At 53.7% G+C, this 16,837-nt stretch overlaps 1 protein-coding gene across 3 annotated transcripts; it reads right to left on the bottom strand.

Moving 5' to 3' along the window:
- Nucleotides 1-3,747: 3,747 nt before the first annotated feature.
- On the bottom strand, nt 3,748-16,555 carry LDB1 (LIM domain binding 1). 3 transcript variants are annotated; one of them, XM_041744661.1, is made up of 11 exons: nt 16,278-16,555; nt 8,242-8,344; nt 8,075-8,119; nt 7,909-7,984; nt 7,700-7,802; nt 7,355-7,527; nt 6,751-6,873; nt 6,432-6,515; nt 6,213-6,336; nt 5,863-6,011; nt 3,748-5,148 (listed from the first exon to the last, which is right to left on the bottom strand). In XM_041744661.1, exons 1-11 carry the CDS (start codon nt 16,300-16,302, stop codon nt 4,918-4,920), a joined length of 1,236 nt encoding a protein of 411 aa, XP_041600595.1. In that variant the 5' UTR covers nt 16,303-16,555; the 3' UTR covers nt 3,748-4,917. The 3 variants fall into 3 exon arrangements, with proteins under 3 accessions (XP_041600595.1, XP_041600596.1, XP_041600597.1); XM_041744662.1 differs by having other exon boundaries at nt 5,869-6,011; XM_041744663.1 differs by lacking the exon at nt 16,278-16,555 and adding an exon at nt 10,892-11,171.
- Between the last annotated feature and the right edge of the window lie 282 nt (nt 16,556-16,837).

Raw genomic sequence — 16,837 nt, 5'->3', positions numbered from 1 at the left:
CCCCAGGATCACAAACTGAGCCAAAGGCAGCTGCTCAACCACCGAGCCACCCAGGCATCCCTGGAAGTTTATTTTTTGAGACTGGGAATGCTCCAAAAATTTTTTTCCTATATCAATTAATGGTAATTGCTTCTTTGCTTATACAATTTGTTACAGGTTTCATAGGAATGCTCTACTTTTGCATAGTGGGGGAAATCTGTACCTATAGCTAAGATAAATATATAAATATATCAAAATATATCATTCCATATTGATGGAATGACAGGAGAGGAGTGGAATAGGGACGGACCACAGATTTCAGTTATTTCCAAGGTCACTGCTTTCATGTTGATGAGTTCTTGTAACAGTATTATAAATAAATAAATGTGTCCTGTGCATGGAACAATGAAAAGAATGTGTCGTGAATCAAAGTTATGATTAACTGAATCACGTGCCCCTGACATCCTTAAAGTAAAAGGAGAGAAATTATGCTTACATTTTCCAGAGAGACTTATACATTTGAGAGCTGGGAGCGATGGGGAAAAGATTCTTCTCCCCCAACCCTCTCTATGATTTTTCTCCAGGGACTGTCTCTAGTCTCTCGTCCTGCAGAGGTGAGCTGGTGGTGTGGTAGGGCAGCAGGGAGAGGAGTAATCTAGAGTTTGGCTACTTCAGGAAAAAGTACTGGAATTGGTGGGAAAATGGACCCTTCCCAAGGCTGGAGTAGGAACCTGGAGGTGTGGGTCAACTTCCATTTCTGTCCAGCTTCCCCTACTCCCCAGGCCAGGACTGGCAGGTGTGTAGTCTCCCACCCTTTTCCTGTTCCGCTTCATCCAAGACCTCAGGGTGGGGCTGGGGAAGAGCCTCAGAGGTGGGTCCTGAGAGATGGTACTGTGGCCACAGAGCAGACAACTGTAAGCATTCTGGATACCCATGAGATGGATCCAGCAAGAGTCAAACCTAGCATCTTTGAAGTTCAGCTTAGAACTAGGGGGCTGCTGACTCAAAACATTTTACATATTCTCTTCCTTTCAGCCTGGCCCATTCTTGGCACTCAATGCTCCTCCTTTGCCTGCCTTCCCTGCCCATCCATCAAAGCTGTAGCTCCAATCCTGTACTCTCACCTCAACTTCTACCAATCCCCAAGATAAGGCCCTACTTTGTGAAATAAGGGTTAGGGGTAGGCCCTGCGGAAGCAGCTGAGAACTTTTCACCTTATAGTAAAGGGCTTAAGGTCAGCTTGAACTGGGCTGGGCTGGCTGGAGTGGAATCTTACCTTTGGGGGAAGGGGTTAGAGATTAGGCTAGACTGGACTATGAGTATAAAAGAGGTGCTGGAGGTTATGCTGGAATTCTTAAGAAAGGGGCTGGAGGTCAGGCCAGATATGGAGTATATGAGCTAGGATAGGAAACGTAGGGAAGAAGCTTAGCTCAGGCTAATCTTGGTGTCTGGGGGTTGAGGGCCCGTGTCTCTGCATTGGGGCTAGCTTGGGTGCATAGCTGAGCTGAAACAAACTTTTCAGCATCTTGCTGGGGTTGGGCATTAAAGAACCTTTTCCTTCCCCCCCTAGCAATTCCTCCAGACCAAGGGCCTTCCCCAGAGGGCCTGCTAGGACAAACAAGGAGGAGCCAGATCTAGGGCTCCAAAGGAAGTTGCCGGCCACTATGCTTCCGGAGTTCAAAAGTGGGTTCCCCTCTCTCTCTGGCCCACTGCCTTCTCCCAAACAAGGCAGAGTCTGGGCCTGGCAATCTACCTCTTCCCTTGACCACTGCATCTTCCAATACACACACACAGAATATGAACCTGCAAATGCCCAACTTTGTCACACAATTGTCAGCTGGCCCAGCAGCCCCATAATACAACACATTACTACCAAGCTATGAATTCAACATACCCTCATTTATGTGCTTGTAGCCTCCCAGTCACATATAGCAGTCTTACCTTCTCTGCTTTGTTCAGCACCATATCTCTAGCACCTAGAAAGGGCTCAATGAATATTAGCTGAATGAACAAATCCACCGAGACACATTCCATAAACAAATGCATAGACAAGCCTACATACGTATTCACACATGCAATGTTGCCTTACATATCCATACCCAAGCCTCCTCCCAGCTCAGCAGTCATATATATGTATATATATATATACTGGCACACACTCAGGCAAGAAAGCCAGATGTCCCCACACCTAGTTCCAAATGCAGACACACTGCCAATAGGTGTTACCTAGCACTCCCAGAGTAAGTTGGTGGTAGCAGCTGGCTGGTAAATGTCCATCAGGTCCAATCTGCAGAGGAATGAAGTTGGCATATGCACGAATGCAGGCCTTGAATCCTGAGGCAATGGGCAGTGAGGAGCTAGGCTGGCAACAGGATAGGGCCAGGGTAACTGTGTGGATTAGAGAGGGGGTGGGATGGGCCATGGGAAAGGCCATAGTCCTTTCCTCTGGTTTCTTCCTGCCAGCTGGGGAGGTGAGGATAGAGGTTTAAGTCTATTAGGCCTTACTTTAAATCCAGAGACTTTAATGGGTGAATAGTCTAAGAGGCCTGTTTCCCGTGCCTGCGATGAAAGTAGTCTAGGTAAGGGAATTGGTAGGTGCTAGGATCCCATCCCCAACCCACAGCAGGGTCTCCTTATCTTGCCAATCTTCTTTAATTGTGGGAGAGAAGGGCACTTGGAAGGAATAATAAACTGAAGAGTCTGAAAAGCACTCTGTTCCTCCTTCCACCTAAGGAGCTTCAGGCTGCCCCTAGCAACTACACTTAAGGCATCCCCCTCCACATCCCCACCCGATGTCAGCAAGGAGACAAACAATCCAGCTGCTCTCTTACTTCCCCACACCTGGGACCTAACACCAGAGGACACTAGCTCAGAAAGCTCAGCTGGGCTGGAAGGCTGGAGACGGTAGGGGCAGGAATCTCCTGGAAAGGCACAGGACCAAATCTCCCAGTGGTTCAAACCACCAATGCTCCTCCAACCCAAGCCCAAGCAAGGATTCCTCCACATCCCCAACAGCTTGACCCAGGGCCTTCTATCCCAGAAAAACTGCCTTGGGAAGGCCACCTGTCTGGAAGCCCCAATGGCAGCTGGAGGGGAGGAATAATTGTCCCGGGGGACAGGGAAGTCCACTTCTGAGGGAGACAGGCCCAGCCCAGGACAGGAGGAACAATAGCAGAAGAGTGAGGGAAAACGTGAGATGAGACTTAAGCTCTTCCTTCCCAATAACTGGTCTTAGGGGCTGTAGGAAGGAGAGATAGGGGAGACTGTGACTGACTTGTTATTAGGCATCAATGACCAAGACACTTTCAAACCAAAAAGTCTCTTTATTGATCGGTACCATACATGACTCAAATGGCCCAAAAAAAAAAAAAAAAAAAAAAAAAAAAAAGGCATTACATTTGGGGCGGGACATCCATCTTCCCCACCCCTTCCCTCAGCTCCTAACACAAAACCCTCCCAACAGTGGTAGCTGGAGTGAAGGAAACTGGGTGTGGAGGACCCCAGAATCCAGAAGGAAGAGTGGGGAGAAAGGTGGTGCTAACACTTCTGGAACTGGCCACAAAAAAAGGCAGCGAAGCCACAGAACTGGGCCCAGATCCATGGGACCCTACTCCTGGCCTCAGCCGGGTCCAAAGCCTCCATGTGTCCAACTGTGAAAGAGAGCTGAGGATCCTGGCTGCTTCCCCCCTCCCTTCTATGAGGAAGGGGATGGAAGGGATATTGGAGATGAAGACCTTTTACGTCAGCTGGGGAACAGAGGTCTATTGCTCCCAGGTGGGCTTAGAGCTGGGACATCCTCAGTGGCTCCTTCCCCTCTGTGGAGGACAGGGGAGGACTAGGTAGACAGTTTGAGTAGTTGGGAAGAGAGTATTGGAGAGAGTAGATGAGCCCCTCCCCCTCTATCCCATGCCTGCCCAACTGAGACAAAACAAAAAAACACAGCAACGAACAGGAACAGCGCTCCCTTCCCTCCACACTTCCTAAGGGAGGGAGCCTCCCTTCCCCCCAGCCAAGACAGCTGCTCTAGTGGAGGACTTGTAAAGAATATACACACCATGGGGGAGGGGGTTAGGGGTGGAATAGAGGGAGTCACAAGCACTAGGACGGCAGGCCAGAGTCCTGGAGGATGGGCAGACAAGGACAACAGCAGGGGGTTGTCACAAAGATGAGGCCATCATGGCCCCCTACCCCAAGGCATGCCTTCCCCAACTCCAGTCACCCCAGAGGAAAAGGGAAGAGAGATGGCAAAGTATCTCCTTGGTCTGAAGCTCTCAAACTGTATAAAATGGTAATGCACACCCCTCTACCCCCACACTCACCTCCACCTGGGCCCTAAGCCCCACATTTGCCAGGAGTAGGGAGGTAGCTGGACTTTTTAATAAGGGGAAGAGGGGGTACATGAGTGATTTTTTTAAACTTACATTTTTAATAATATTATTTTTTTAAAAACTTGGGAGCTGGGATAGGTGGCTGCAGGGAGGAGCCAGAGCTTTACCCCTCTAATACCAGTCACCTAGGGGGAGGTTTAGGAAAGGGGCACTCAACCAAGCCCCATAATTAAGTCCCTAAGGGCTGTGGGATAAACAACCCCAGGCTTGAAGGGGGTAAAATCAGGAGGATGGGGAACCCAGAACCTGGGGCGAAGATGGAGGCAAATGCCCTGAGGGCGGTCAGGACATTTTGCAGAGGCCCAGGGTCCACATAGGCATCCACATGAGTACCCCCTTCCCCCAAAAGGCTCTGCAGAGGCCAGGCCCAGCCCAGGGCCACTGGGGGGCAAATATTGGCACCTGCCCCCAGCGAGTCCAGTTCCTCCCTGAAGTGGGTGGATGGAGGCTGCCCATTTTAGATGCTCAGTCTCTTCATTCTGTCTTCTGCTCCCTGGGGCTGCAGGGGTGGGGCAGGCAGGCAGAGCGCTGGGTGGCCATGGCAAGGCCTCTACTGGGAGGCCTGTGATGTGGGGTTCTCCGATTTGCTTTCTTGGCTGGATGGAGGCTTGCTGTTCCAGGGGCTGTTGGCGCCCAGGGCAGGGGAGTTGTTAAAGCTGTCCTCGTCGTCAATGCCGTTGGCCGCGTCAAACTGGGTGTTCTCCAGCCGGGTGATGAGCCTCTCGTCCTCGTCCCCGAACTCCCCGCCCATCAGGGTGGGCTCCCCCACCACCATCACATCCTGAGAGTGGCGGAGGTCCCCAAACATAATCGGGGCAGGGGCTCGTCCGGCCCAGGGCAGCAGAGAGCCCCAATACCCACCCAGGAAACTCAACACCCCCAACCCCTTCTCACCCGAATTTCAAACCCCAACTCCTCTGACACCCTCAGTCCCTGGAATCCTTCCCACTGAAGGACTGCAGAGCATCACAGCCTTTAACCCACAATCACTAGATTCTAGGAGAAGTCAATCTATTCCCCTCGCTCCCTAGTTCATCTCCCCCAAATTTAGGGGGCTCCTAAACTTCTGTCCACATGTAATAGAGAAGAAGCAGATTAAAAAAAAAAAAAAAACACCAATGGGGAAAAGTGTGTGCATATGCATTATGTGTGTATTCTAGATTCACACACGTTCACGTTCACGTGTCCCTCTGGTCAGTGTGTGTCTGATGGTATGTGGACCTCTAAGCTGTCTGTCCTGAACATCCATGTTCTCACAGCTGTCTCTGTGCCCTTATGTCCTTCCTATGCGCTGTCTGAGTCTGTGATCACAACCATGGCATGTGACTGACAAGGACTCTCATCAGTGACAGTAGCCAGCCCATGCTGGCAGAGTACACCAAGAAAAACTGTCTTTGCTTCTATGCCTGCTAGTGAGCTCAGGCTGGGATGGGGTCAAGGGTTAGGGGTCAGCAGTAGGGCAGCCCAGAAGAGAGAAGAAAGCCGAGATGCTTACAGGTACCTGGCTGGAGAGGGCGAAGGTGCTGGCTGGGCTTTTCTTCTTGCTGTTGCTGTTGTTGGTGTTGCCACCCCCCGAGCTCATGGTGCTGCCCCCTGACATCTTTCGTTTCCGCCGCTTGCTGGGCTGCTGCCGTGCAGGCTCCGCTGTGCCGGGGAAAGGAGATTCAGGAGGGGCAAGACCCCAGGGTCCCTTGTTCCCCATTCTGGCTCCTAAGGACCCTGAGCCTACCCTGATCCCAATCTTGCAGACCCAGGAGTGAAGAAGGGGCTTCGTGAGGAGACAAACCAGCGTTGAGAAACATCATCTGATCCTAGTAAGAGCAGGGGCAGGTGGAAGGCACTCACCGGGGGGTGCTACCATGCGCTGCCACTTCTGGAAAAGGCAGGTCTTGAGGCAGTCACGGGGGCTGAGGCTGTAGGTCTTGTGACGGGACATGAGCTCCTGCATTGGCTCGAGTATCACACAGAGCTGAGGGGAGACCGGGAGGTGGCTTATCAAAGGACAGCTGACATGGAGCCAACACCAAATGGGATGGGGCAGAAACTGGGTGATCAAGGACTCACTCGGAGGTAGTTGAGAGTGGAATTGGACAGCCCACACCGGGTGATATTTTTGGAGAGCTGATCCAGCATCTGGGGGTCCTGGGCCTAGATGAGGAGAAGGAAAAGAACACTAGCATCTGGGTTGCATCTGTTCATTTGACCTATCACTTGAGCCTCATGACACTCCTAAGAGAAGAAGGGCTACTATGAAACCCATTCTTCAGATGGGAGATACTCTAACCCTCTGAGGTCACTGTCAAGAAATAGCAGACCTTGTTCCCTCCACCCTTCCCACTGCCTTCCCTCAACCCTTGCATCTTGGGTCCTGCCCACAACTCACATGCATGGCAAGGATGCTGCGGGGGATGAGCTCTCGGTGCTGCCGGATGCTGAAGTGCCACGTCTTTATCCGCATCATGTCGTCAAACATGAACTCTAGGTACAACCGGCCCTCCACACACACCTGGAGACAAGCTTGTCACATCTCTGCCCCCTCCCCACGTACCTGAAAGTATACCTGTTCTCCCGCTTGCTCACAACTCTCCTACTGAATATACTTCTACCACCTGCACATAAATCTGGGTGCATAACTGACAAAAACCGTTCCTTCATACACCTGTCACACCCCTGGCCCTTACACATACACACACACAGTAGAAATGTTTAACAGATCCATATCATCCTTCCAAGTAGCTAGTGATACGCTCATCTGCTATAAACTCAGTGAGGGCAGGCTCTCATTCACTGGTGTACCCCTGCGGCCCAGAAAATCGTCATGTATAAACTCAATAAATGCCTGATGGATGTTGCGGCATGCCTGCCCTCCCTTCTTGTCTTGCTACTTCCTGTTTTGCCTCCCTGGGGAATAGCTGAGTATATTTTGGGAGAAAGGAGGGGAATCAAACCCAGGTGCTTCAGTGTTCCACATCAGCTGGGCTGCTGACCTGGGTGAACATGGGTTTGCCATGCTGGGTCACCATGCTGCCTTGGTCACAGTCGAGGGACACAAAGTTGCTGTGGAATGCCTCCTTGGGGTGCTTAAGCACATAGTATAGCTCCGTAGCACCCCCTTCGAAGATGCTGCGAAAGTAGCGTGGGATCAAGGTCCGGCCAATGGCTGTAGAGATGAGACAAACTCATTAGAACAGAAGGACCTCCAAAGGGGTCTGGCAGATGCCAGCATTGCCAAAACAGTTCCCCAGAGACAAATATCTACTCCCAGTCCTTAGAAGGACACAGGAGGTATTACTCTCACAGCAGAACCAGCAGTACCCCCAGAGGCCACTCACTATATCTCTTTGGTCCATCCTCCAGGCAGAAAGTGATGGTTAACATGGCATCATCCTCAAAGAACTCAGTTGTGAAAGCATCCCACCAGAGATTGTCACACTCCTAAGGAGCACAGGGTGGGATATTTGTGTGTGTGTGTGTGTCAGAAAACAACCCACAGGGGTCCCAGATGGCCCTCTCCCTCCCAGCCCTTGTCCCCTAGCCATACCTCTGTCCAGTTTTGAAGCCGTTTGTTAAGCTCAAATATTCTGTAGTCAGTTTGGTTGCCATATGGTGTGTGCCTCCTGGGGGAAGTGAAGAAGGGAGGTCAGTAGGAAAAGCGCCTCCCACCCATATAATGGAAAACACCTCCCTCCTCATTGGATTCCACTTACCCAATCCCAGGCTCCAGGTATGTAGGCGGGTACATGGGAGTTGGGCTGTGTAAGGGAAGAGGCTATGAGAATGGGGGTGGAAGACAGAAATTATTGGGGAGTGCCACTCCCTCCCCCTTCCAGGCAGGATCCCATCTGGAGAAGGGATAGGAAGTGGTAAGACTCACCCCACATCCCGATCTAGCATGGTGCCGGGATGGAAGGGGGGGAAGGCGTTGCCGTTCGGGGGCTCCTTCGGTGAGTACAGCTTGAATGACTTTGAGGAACAACCTAGAAAGAAAAGGAAGAGGGTGCCCTGAGTCCCAGGGATCTTTCTGGAAAGTCTCCTAGACTGTGTGGACAGGGACTGGTATTCCAGAACCCCCAGGGTGGGTGGACTTGGGGAGGGGGACGACCCTAGGGAACACCTACCTCTGCTTCTAAATCTGGCTTCAATTTCGTTTTATCATGAAACTAGAAGTACTCAGCCCTAATACCCAAGACCCCATTTCTTCATGTGGTTGAGCCCTGGATGATAGAATCGAAGCTCTGAAGAAACGTCAATATCACAGAACAAATGAATATCCAAACATTAGAATCTAATTTTGATAAATCCTCTTTTCATCTACATTATATTGTTCAATCATCACAACCACCTTGTGAGGTAGCAGGGTCAGCTATAAAATTCCCATTTTACAGATGAGGCAAAGAAAAGCTACCTCTATGTCAAGATCTTAGAAGTAGTAACTGGCAGAGCTTCTAAGCCCAGATCTGATTCCCATATCCTATAGTATTTCCACCCCTCTATTGCCCTCTGGAGACCAAGTTGCCAGAGGGAAAAAGAGAGGGGGGGGGGCAGTTGGCAACTCCCTGCCCCTCCTCCACCCCCAGGGTCTCAAGAGGGCAGGGAACAGAAAGATAAAGGGGGGTGGGTGCCTGCTGGGTGCCTCCCACCAGATAACCAGTTGGGCCTTCTGCCTCCCCCACCAACGGCCACTCCCTTATCAGCCCAGCCCCCTTCCCCACACCCACCATGGATCTAGTATTGTCTCTAAACCAGAAACCCAAAGCCTCAACCTCCTTTCACTTGTGAGACTTGCAGTGGGGAAGGGAGACTGACAGGCCTCCAATGGATCCCTCTCTACTTACAAACCTAGGCCTGGGAAGGAACCAAGGTTCCAGGGGGCTCAATCTAATAGGAGGCAAATGGTAACTAGACAGAGGTCTCTGCTTAGGTGTCTCTGTGCATACATGTTCCCTATCCACCTCAATGAGCAGCACACTACTCCTGATGTACTATTTCCTAACCAGAAGTATTACATTCATAGTTGGGTATGAACCAACCACCTCTGCAATCCTATTTTCCCCCTCCCAGCCAGAAAGGAAGGGAAACTGAGGCATACCAACAAAGGTCCTAGCCTCAGTCACAGGTGCTTCCTGGCATTCCTAAAACTTGACTGAATTTGGAAGAGTGGCCATATTGGCTGTATCTAAGCCCCCTTCCCAAATTAGATACAAAATCTATTTTGCTCCTTAGGGGGAAGAGACAAAAGACGACCCTGTGCCAACATGCATCATTTAATCATCCCTCCAGGGCCCCCTCCTCACAATATGGGCAAAAGGAGGGTCCCAGAGGAGCCTACACTACACAGTTCCTGAAGGTGCCAAGACCTAGAGCCTGTATGTGCCTGCACACACGTGTGCCTCATCCTGCCTAGCAGGCTTCCACCCTCAGCTCGCCCCAACATGCCTACCAAGAGCTGGAACCCAGCAGCCCCAGGCAGGATCAAGGTGCCTGCAACAGGCCCTTGCCCCGTACATGATCTCTAACAGGTCATGTCCACACACTCCCAGCACAGCACACACAGCTTTCACAGGCCAATCTGGACTGAATGAGGAGGCTGTATCCTTAGGAAAGAGACAGTCCCCCCCAGCCCCAAGTCTTCCCACTCCATAGACAAGGAGACTAAGGCCACATAGGTAGCCCCAGCTCCCAGAGCCTACGAGAGGCCAGGTCTGGCCAATGAACTCAAGAGTCTAGATTATGAGACCTGACCCTTGCTCCCTAATTAGGCTATCCTTTCCCCAAAAGCATCACTGCCCTTGCCCCACAGTTTCAGGGCTACTTGAAGAAATGTGTCAGCTCAAGACCCTCTGGAGAAGAGAGGTAGCACACCTGGGTTCCTCTCTAATTCTGAAAAAAGTTTTGGAGCTTCAATTTCTCTCACCACAGACCTGACAGACATTGCCTGAGGCTGGGTAATAGTTCTGAAGAGCTACTACCAGAAGCTCTGAGGCCTCTATTTACACCTCCAGTGAATGGACACAAACAAACGCAGCATCTCTTCAGAGCCATAGCAACTCCCAGTAGCCCCAGCCCAAGGGCTTGGGAGTGAGAAGAGAAGGGGAGGGAACATCACCCAGACCATCTGTCCCTGTTGCTGCCTGTCCCCAGCAGCAGGGGTAGAGGGAGCAAAGTGGGGGTGGGGGTGAAGGGGATGTATCATCAGCCTTGGAGTCAGACATAGCACCACCCCCCAACCTCTAGCAATCTGAGGGCCCTTAGGAGGAAGACTGAGGAAGAGCCCAGAACTAGTAAAGTTTTCTCAGGATGGAAGCTGCATCCTGGGGCTGAGGGGGGCACCTCCGGCTGGGCATTTCCATGGTAACCAGCCTGACCTGAGGGGAGGCCCCCTTTCTTTGGGGGCTGACCATAGGTCAGCAGGCTTGAGAGTCCCGGCCGCTCCGAGCTGGGGCACTTCCCTCAGCTAGCATACCACGCCTGGGCCAGACCCAGGACCTTCCACCCACCCCCAACAGGCTTGCGCCCAGACTTACCTGGGAGAACTGAGGGGGCCAGGAGAGGTGCAGGGAGCAGCTGGAAGCCCAGAGGGGCCCTGGCAGGGGTGAGGGCTGAGGGGGCCAACTTCAGCCGCTCATGTCCCGAGTGGGACAGGCAGGCCTGGCTGGGAGCTCCACTCCGCGGGCCGCACAAAGACTCGCACGCACAGCCTCGGCCCGCCCCGCGGCGGCCACAGCCCCGGGGGAAAGTTACAATAGCCACTGGGCCGGGGGCTGGGGGCCAGGGGGCCGGCCTGGGGGGCGGGGGGCCGCGGGGAGTCCGGAGCCTTCTTTGTTTGCAAGGTTTCCCTCAACAATGGCTGCTCCGCTCTTTCCTCTCTCCTCCTCCTCCTCCTCGGCTCTCCCCGCCACCGCCTCTCGCTGCCTCTGCCTCCAAGCAGCCCGCCCGCCCTCCCCAGGCCAGCAGGCCCCTCCGCTGGGGCACCAGGAGAGGCAGGGCCCGGCACTCACACTCACTCACACTTGCACACGCACAGACACACGCAGCGCCCGCCGGCTCCCTTCCTTTTCTCCCTTTCTATCCCTCCCTCCCCTCTCCGCTCTCCGAGCCTCTCTCAGAATGAGGCCCCAGGGCGGGCGGAGGGTGGAGCTGCCCCCACCGGCCCCGCCCCCTCCCTGCGAGGAAAGAGGAAGAGGGAGAGAGGGAGGGAGGGAGAGACGCAGGCAGGCAGGGAGGACTGCTGAGAAAAACAAAAGAGAGACAGAGACCCAGAGAGACGAGGGAGAGATGGAGACAGAACAGATTAGGCCTTGAGAGACCGGGATGGAGGGTGGGGGGGAGCGTGGGGCCAGGAACTGAAATGCTCCCAGCCCTGAGCCTGGTGCTCAGGGGTGAGCAGACCAGCCAGAGCCACTGGCAGGGATGGAGAAGGGTGCTCTCCTCTCTGGAGACTCCCCAATATCTTCCAACTGCTTCCCCAACGTCCCCCAAGTCTCTCTTCCTCTCCCCTGTGATCTCTTGGTTTGAAGGCTGGCCGGGGCTGCCACCCTAGGCTTCAGCCTTTGGTGAAATCCCCAAGCAGCTGGGGGGAGCCTCCAGGGGGTTATTTTTGACAGAGACACACTCTGCTTCAGCTGGTAAACAGTGACTGGAGGGGAGGGGGACACTCCAGGCTGCCTGTCCCCAACCCAGCTAAGTTCCTAACCCCCCCACCACCAGAGTCTCACCGATGCAGGGCAAAAAGGTACTGTCAGAGCTAAGGAAAGCCAATTTGCCAGAAGGGGACTAGTCTGCTGCTGAGTCCTCCTCCTGTCATCCCATGGAAAAAAAGGTATGTTGTTACTGGAGTAGGGCCTGTTCTCCAACGCAAGAGGGAAATCCCAAGAGAGAAGGTGTTTTTAAAGCTTGAGTAGTGGTCCAGGCCACTACCTGGACAGATAGGATAAAGGACAGGCGCGTGTGCACGTGCGCGCGCGCGCGCACACACACACACACACACACACACACACACACACAGGAGGAGGTGCAGCCGAACAGATCTCCTACTGCTTTGCAATTTGAGTCTCTGCTCCCTATTCCCTGCCTTGCCCCCCAACCACATTCACACAGCCCAGCGACAAGATTTCTCAGGACATACACACTGGTTGTGCAGTAATATTGCACCTGGCTCTGCGAACATCCTCCACACATAAATAACACATCTCGCTTTCACATAAATCAGTATCTGATACACACCTCAATCTGCAACATACCTCAAATGTTAAATAAACCCAAACCCAGGACACACACACATACATAGTCTGACAGCCCTGACTTCCATACACACTGGGACCTGTGACACATGCCCTTTGATCCTAATATACACCACCCAAACTGCATTATACCCCGTGACGGACTATTACATACACACCCTGACCATTTGTCATCCAGAGACTTACCCCATAAACCACTCTCCCTGAAACCTGCAAACCATTCTCCATGATGGTCTGGCCATATGATACGCTCCAGCTTTCACAAACATATTGAAATCTATGACATTCAGCCAGACTCTGCAACATACTGCCTACTACCAGGAATTAAAATATTCCACTGACTCCCAAATTAACAGCCCAACTCTGAGATGACCACACTTCTCCCCTACTTACAGGACAATTCCTGTCATTTGTTTCGTGCCTTTAAACTTTCCAAAGTGCATTCATAGGCAGTACCTCAAGAGAGGCTTACTGAATACAGGCCCAAATATGATGCTAACTTGAACAGATTACAGTGAGACACGAGGGCCTGAACTGGAACCCTGGATTTCTAACCCCACTCATATAAGCCCAGCCCTGGGGCACTGCAGCCATTCCTATTCACTTGCCCCTCCAAGCCAGAAGTGACTGTCTACAGGGGGAAGAGGGTTGGCGTATGCTCTGGCTTCCACCTCCAGCTTAGAGCTCAGTTTGTCTCCTCAAATTTTGGAAAGAAAGACCCCTAAATACCAAAATGTACCAGGACTCTGGCTCATCACTCAAAAAGGGGCCCTGCTCCTGGTTCCCCTTCTTTAGCAAGTCTGCTTCTCTCTCAGTTCTGACTTAACTCCCCCACATGCACAGGAGCAGAAGAGGTCCAGCTAAAGAAAGCAAATCTGAGTTAGAAGGCCCTAGAATTGGTGGTGTGGGGGTGTGGAGGCAGTGGGGAGAAAGGAGGGAGAAGCAAAAAATGACAAAGGTGATGAAGGAAAGAAAAGGGAGAGTACCCTCCTGGAGGTGGAACTCTGAAGGGCAGCAGCCTGTCCCAACCCATAGGATAAGGTACTAGCACTGCCCCCTGCCCGGGCCCCTGGGGCTCCCTGACCCAGGCCTCCAGTGTGCCTGCCCCCCTTCCTTTGTCTGTGCCCGGCCTCCCGTTGGCCTGGCGCTCTGCCATCCTCCTCTCCTGGCTCCCAGCCGCCACCACTGCTGCCTCCTCCCCTCCCCCTACTCCTCCCTGCCTTAACCCTTCTGAGCCACATGCTGCCCCAGACAGGCCCTGCCCCTGCCCTGCCCCGGCGATGCCCCTTAGCAGAAGTTCTCCCTGCTCCTGACCAAAGCTTCAGAAGCTATTACCTACCCCAGGAGCACTATGGGAGCTGGGGGTGTGGGGGTGTGTATATGTATATCTTGTGGTGTTTCCTTCCGCGTTTGCATGTGTGTGGGTCTGCATGTTCTCTGGCTTCCCTCAGTCACATGTGTGGGGCATGTGCTGTCTCTGCTGGGCTGGGGGAGGAGGAGGAGCCGGGAGACAGTAGAGCACAAAGGAGAGACTCAGGCAGGCAGGCAGGCAGCAGGCAGGCGGCCTGCCAGGGCGCCTCAGCCCCCACCCCATGCCTGCTCAAGTGGGGGGGGGGTGTCTTGGGCCTGGACTATACATGCTGCCATAATGCCCTTGTATTCAACCATGTGCTCCCACCCATCCATACAAGCCTGGTCCCCTCCCATACTCCAACTCCTAACATTCCCCACCCCCAGACCACTCTCAGGCCCCTCCCCATTTGGTTCTCCTTGAAGTCTAACTTCCATTCTCTGTAGCATCAATCCATAAGACTTCTTCACATTTGGGAAAAAGACTCCTCGCTCTTAGCCATCTTTTGCTCCCCTCTCCTCCAGCCAGGCCACCCAGACACACAAAAGGAACATGTCTTTTGGAGCACTGACTGAAGCTGTCCCCTCTCACACACACCCCTATACATGGATCCTCTTCCTGTCCCCATGCTGCTCCCAGAGAAACTGAGGGGGGAACTTCATCCTTTCTCCTACTGGACCCAGGCACCCTGCCTCAACTTCAGGACCAACCCCTCATCTACCTCCAGCCAGACAACCCTTCCATACCCATCTCCTACTATTTTTTTTAGTAACTAAGAATCAAAATTAAGACTCAGCCCTCTAGCTTGTATAGAGCCTTAGTTTCTGCTATAGTCATGTGTGGTGAGGGAGGATGAAGGCCATGGGGAGTACTCAGAGTGTGGATGGATCTAAATGGGTACCCAGCATAGGGCAATTATAAAGAAAATATACATACAAATATGCACATCAAGCTGGTAGGAGAAGGAATGATAGGGCCAGGCAGGATTCCAGCTTGGCGAGCTCTTCTCTCTCCTCTTCTCCCCAACTCTCTGCAGCAGGAGCCAGGGGTTCCCACACCTAAATATTCTAGGATCCTCGAGATCTCTCTACTAGTCCTCCCTCTTTTAAGGGCCCTATGCCCCTTAAATGTCAGCCTCAGCAGGCACTTTAAATGTGTGCCCAGCCCAGCTTGGCCTGTGTCACATGATTCTCAAGGAAGCTTCCGCACTGGCAGCCTCCCTTGGGGATTGTGTATATATGTATGTGTAGTGGGGGGTTCAGTTGTGGGGTATGGGGCTCCCAAAGAATGGGGCATATGGAGAAGCAAAGGATCCAAACCAGGTTAGATTCTGGGACACCTGACTTTCAGAAGAAATATAACTTCAGCCTGGAACAAGAGGAGATCCAGCACATAAGAACCCAGAGTCCTGAGAATGAGAATGGACAGTGTTCTGAAGCCCTCTGAAGACTACCTCTTCAGTCACACAACCTCTCTTTTCTCACGGCAGTGAGGTAGAGCCTTTCCCCATCCCCGGGGAAAGAACTCAGACCCAGGCTGTCACTAGCAAGAGCTAATAAGTGTTTTGGGGAGACAGGATCTCAGCCTATGTCCTCTCCCAAGTTCTCACTTTGGGGTCAAGTATTGCTCCCCTGAACTCGACTCCCACAAATCACTCGATTTCCTAAGTTGCTTGGAGCTACCACATTCCCCGTCCCACTAGGGTGGAGATGCCAGACCCCGAGGGCCCAATTATCTGCCCCCCCCCTCCCCAGAGTACCTCCTTGTCCCTCAGGAGGGCTAACCTTCCCTGGCAACAGGCAGGAAAATTTGGAGGGGGGGCGAAATGGGCCCCAATCAATCCCTCCCTCCAAACACAGCCCTCAGAAACAGCCTGGAGGGGGGTATCACAGGAAAAGTAAGAAGGAATAGGCGGAGGGGGGGGCCAACCCAAACCAGCCAATCACGACTCTATGATGACCTGAGGGGGGGTGTCAAAAGTCCAGACTCACTTCTGATTGGCTAACACCCTGGAATTCTGGGAATTTCAGCCCCCCAAACCCCTCCTCAATTAGCCTCCCCCACCAAAACACACACACGCGCGCGCGCGCGCGGCCGCGGGCGCGCGCGCACACAGACTACCTCTGGTACCCCCTCCCCTGCCTCTCGGCTGCTGCGCATTTGCACTTGGGGAGAGCCCTCCCTCGGACTAAGGAAGGCCCCGCATACTCCTCACAGCCCCCATCCTCCGCCATGCCATCGACGCCCCACACACAAGTTCTCGCCAAACAAGGGGTGAGGGAAATGCCGGGAGGGCTAAGGAGGGAGGGCCCCACTCACCAGGACAGGCACAGCCCACTGACATCTTCACATCGCCCGCCGCTGGGGGCCCAGCCGAGTCACGGTACCCGCCCCGCACGGGGACAGGCCGGGCATGAGCCGCCGCCGCCGCCCGCGGCCCCGCTGCCCTCGCCGCCGGCCCGCCCCGGCCTCGGCCCGGTGCTGGCGGCCCCTGGCTGCAGCGAGGGGCCTGTCAGGCGCGGAGCAGACAGGAAGGAAGCCAGGCAGGAAGGCGAGCTGCCTCTGCGTGTGTGCGCGCGGGTGTGCGTCTCCGGAGTGTGTGTCCGTGTGTGCGCGTGTGCGTGTGCGTGTCTGTGCGCTCCCGCCGCCCTCCCCGCCGCCAACGCCGCCGCCGCTCGCTCCCTCTCCCTCCCGCGTTCGCTCGCGCCCTCGCTGTCGTAGGCGCCCGCTCTCCAGCCCCAGCCGGGCTGGGCCGGGCTTTATTAATATGCTAATTGCCTGCTAGTGGGAGGGGAGAGCCGTGTCAAAGTGACCCGGGCGAGCGCGCAGCGAGCGACGACGTGCGTGCGCCGCGCGGCGGGCGGGCGGCGAGGGGCCGG

The sequence above is a fragment of the Vulpes lagopus genome, chromosome 2 (genome assembly GCF_018345385.1).
Source record: "Vulpes lagopus strain Blue_001 chromosome 2, ASM1834538v1, whole genome shotgun sequence".
NCBI lineage: Eukaryota > Metazoa > Chordata > Mammalia > Carnivora > Canidae > Vulpes > Vulpes lagopus.
This window is presented reverse-complemented; position numbering and strand designations above follow the sequence as displayed.

Bases quoted from the DNA above. Each gene is read 5' to 3' on its own strand.
- LDB1 (XM_041744661.1), bottom strand. From the start codon at position 16,302: ATGTCAGTGGGCTGTGCCTGTCCTG. The intron at 6,337-6,431 runs GTGAGTCCTTGA...GTCTCCCCTCAG, and splicing joins CCACTCTCAACTACCTCCGA to CTCTGTGTGATACTCGAGCC. The intron at 5,149-5,862 runs GTAAGCATCTCG...CGCCACTCTCAG, and splicing joins CCCTCTCCAGCCAGGTACCT to GATGTGATGGTGGTGGGGGA.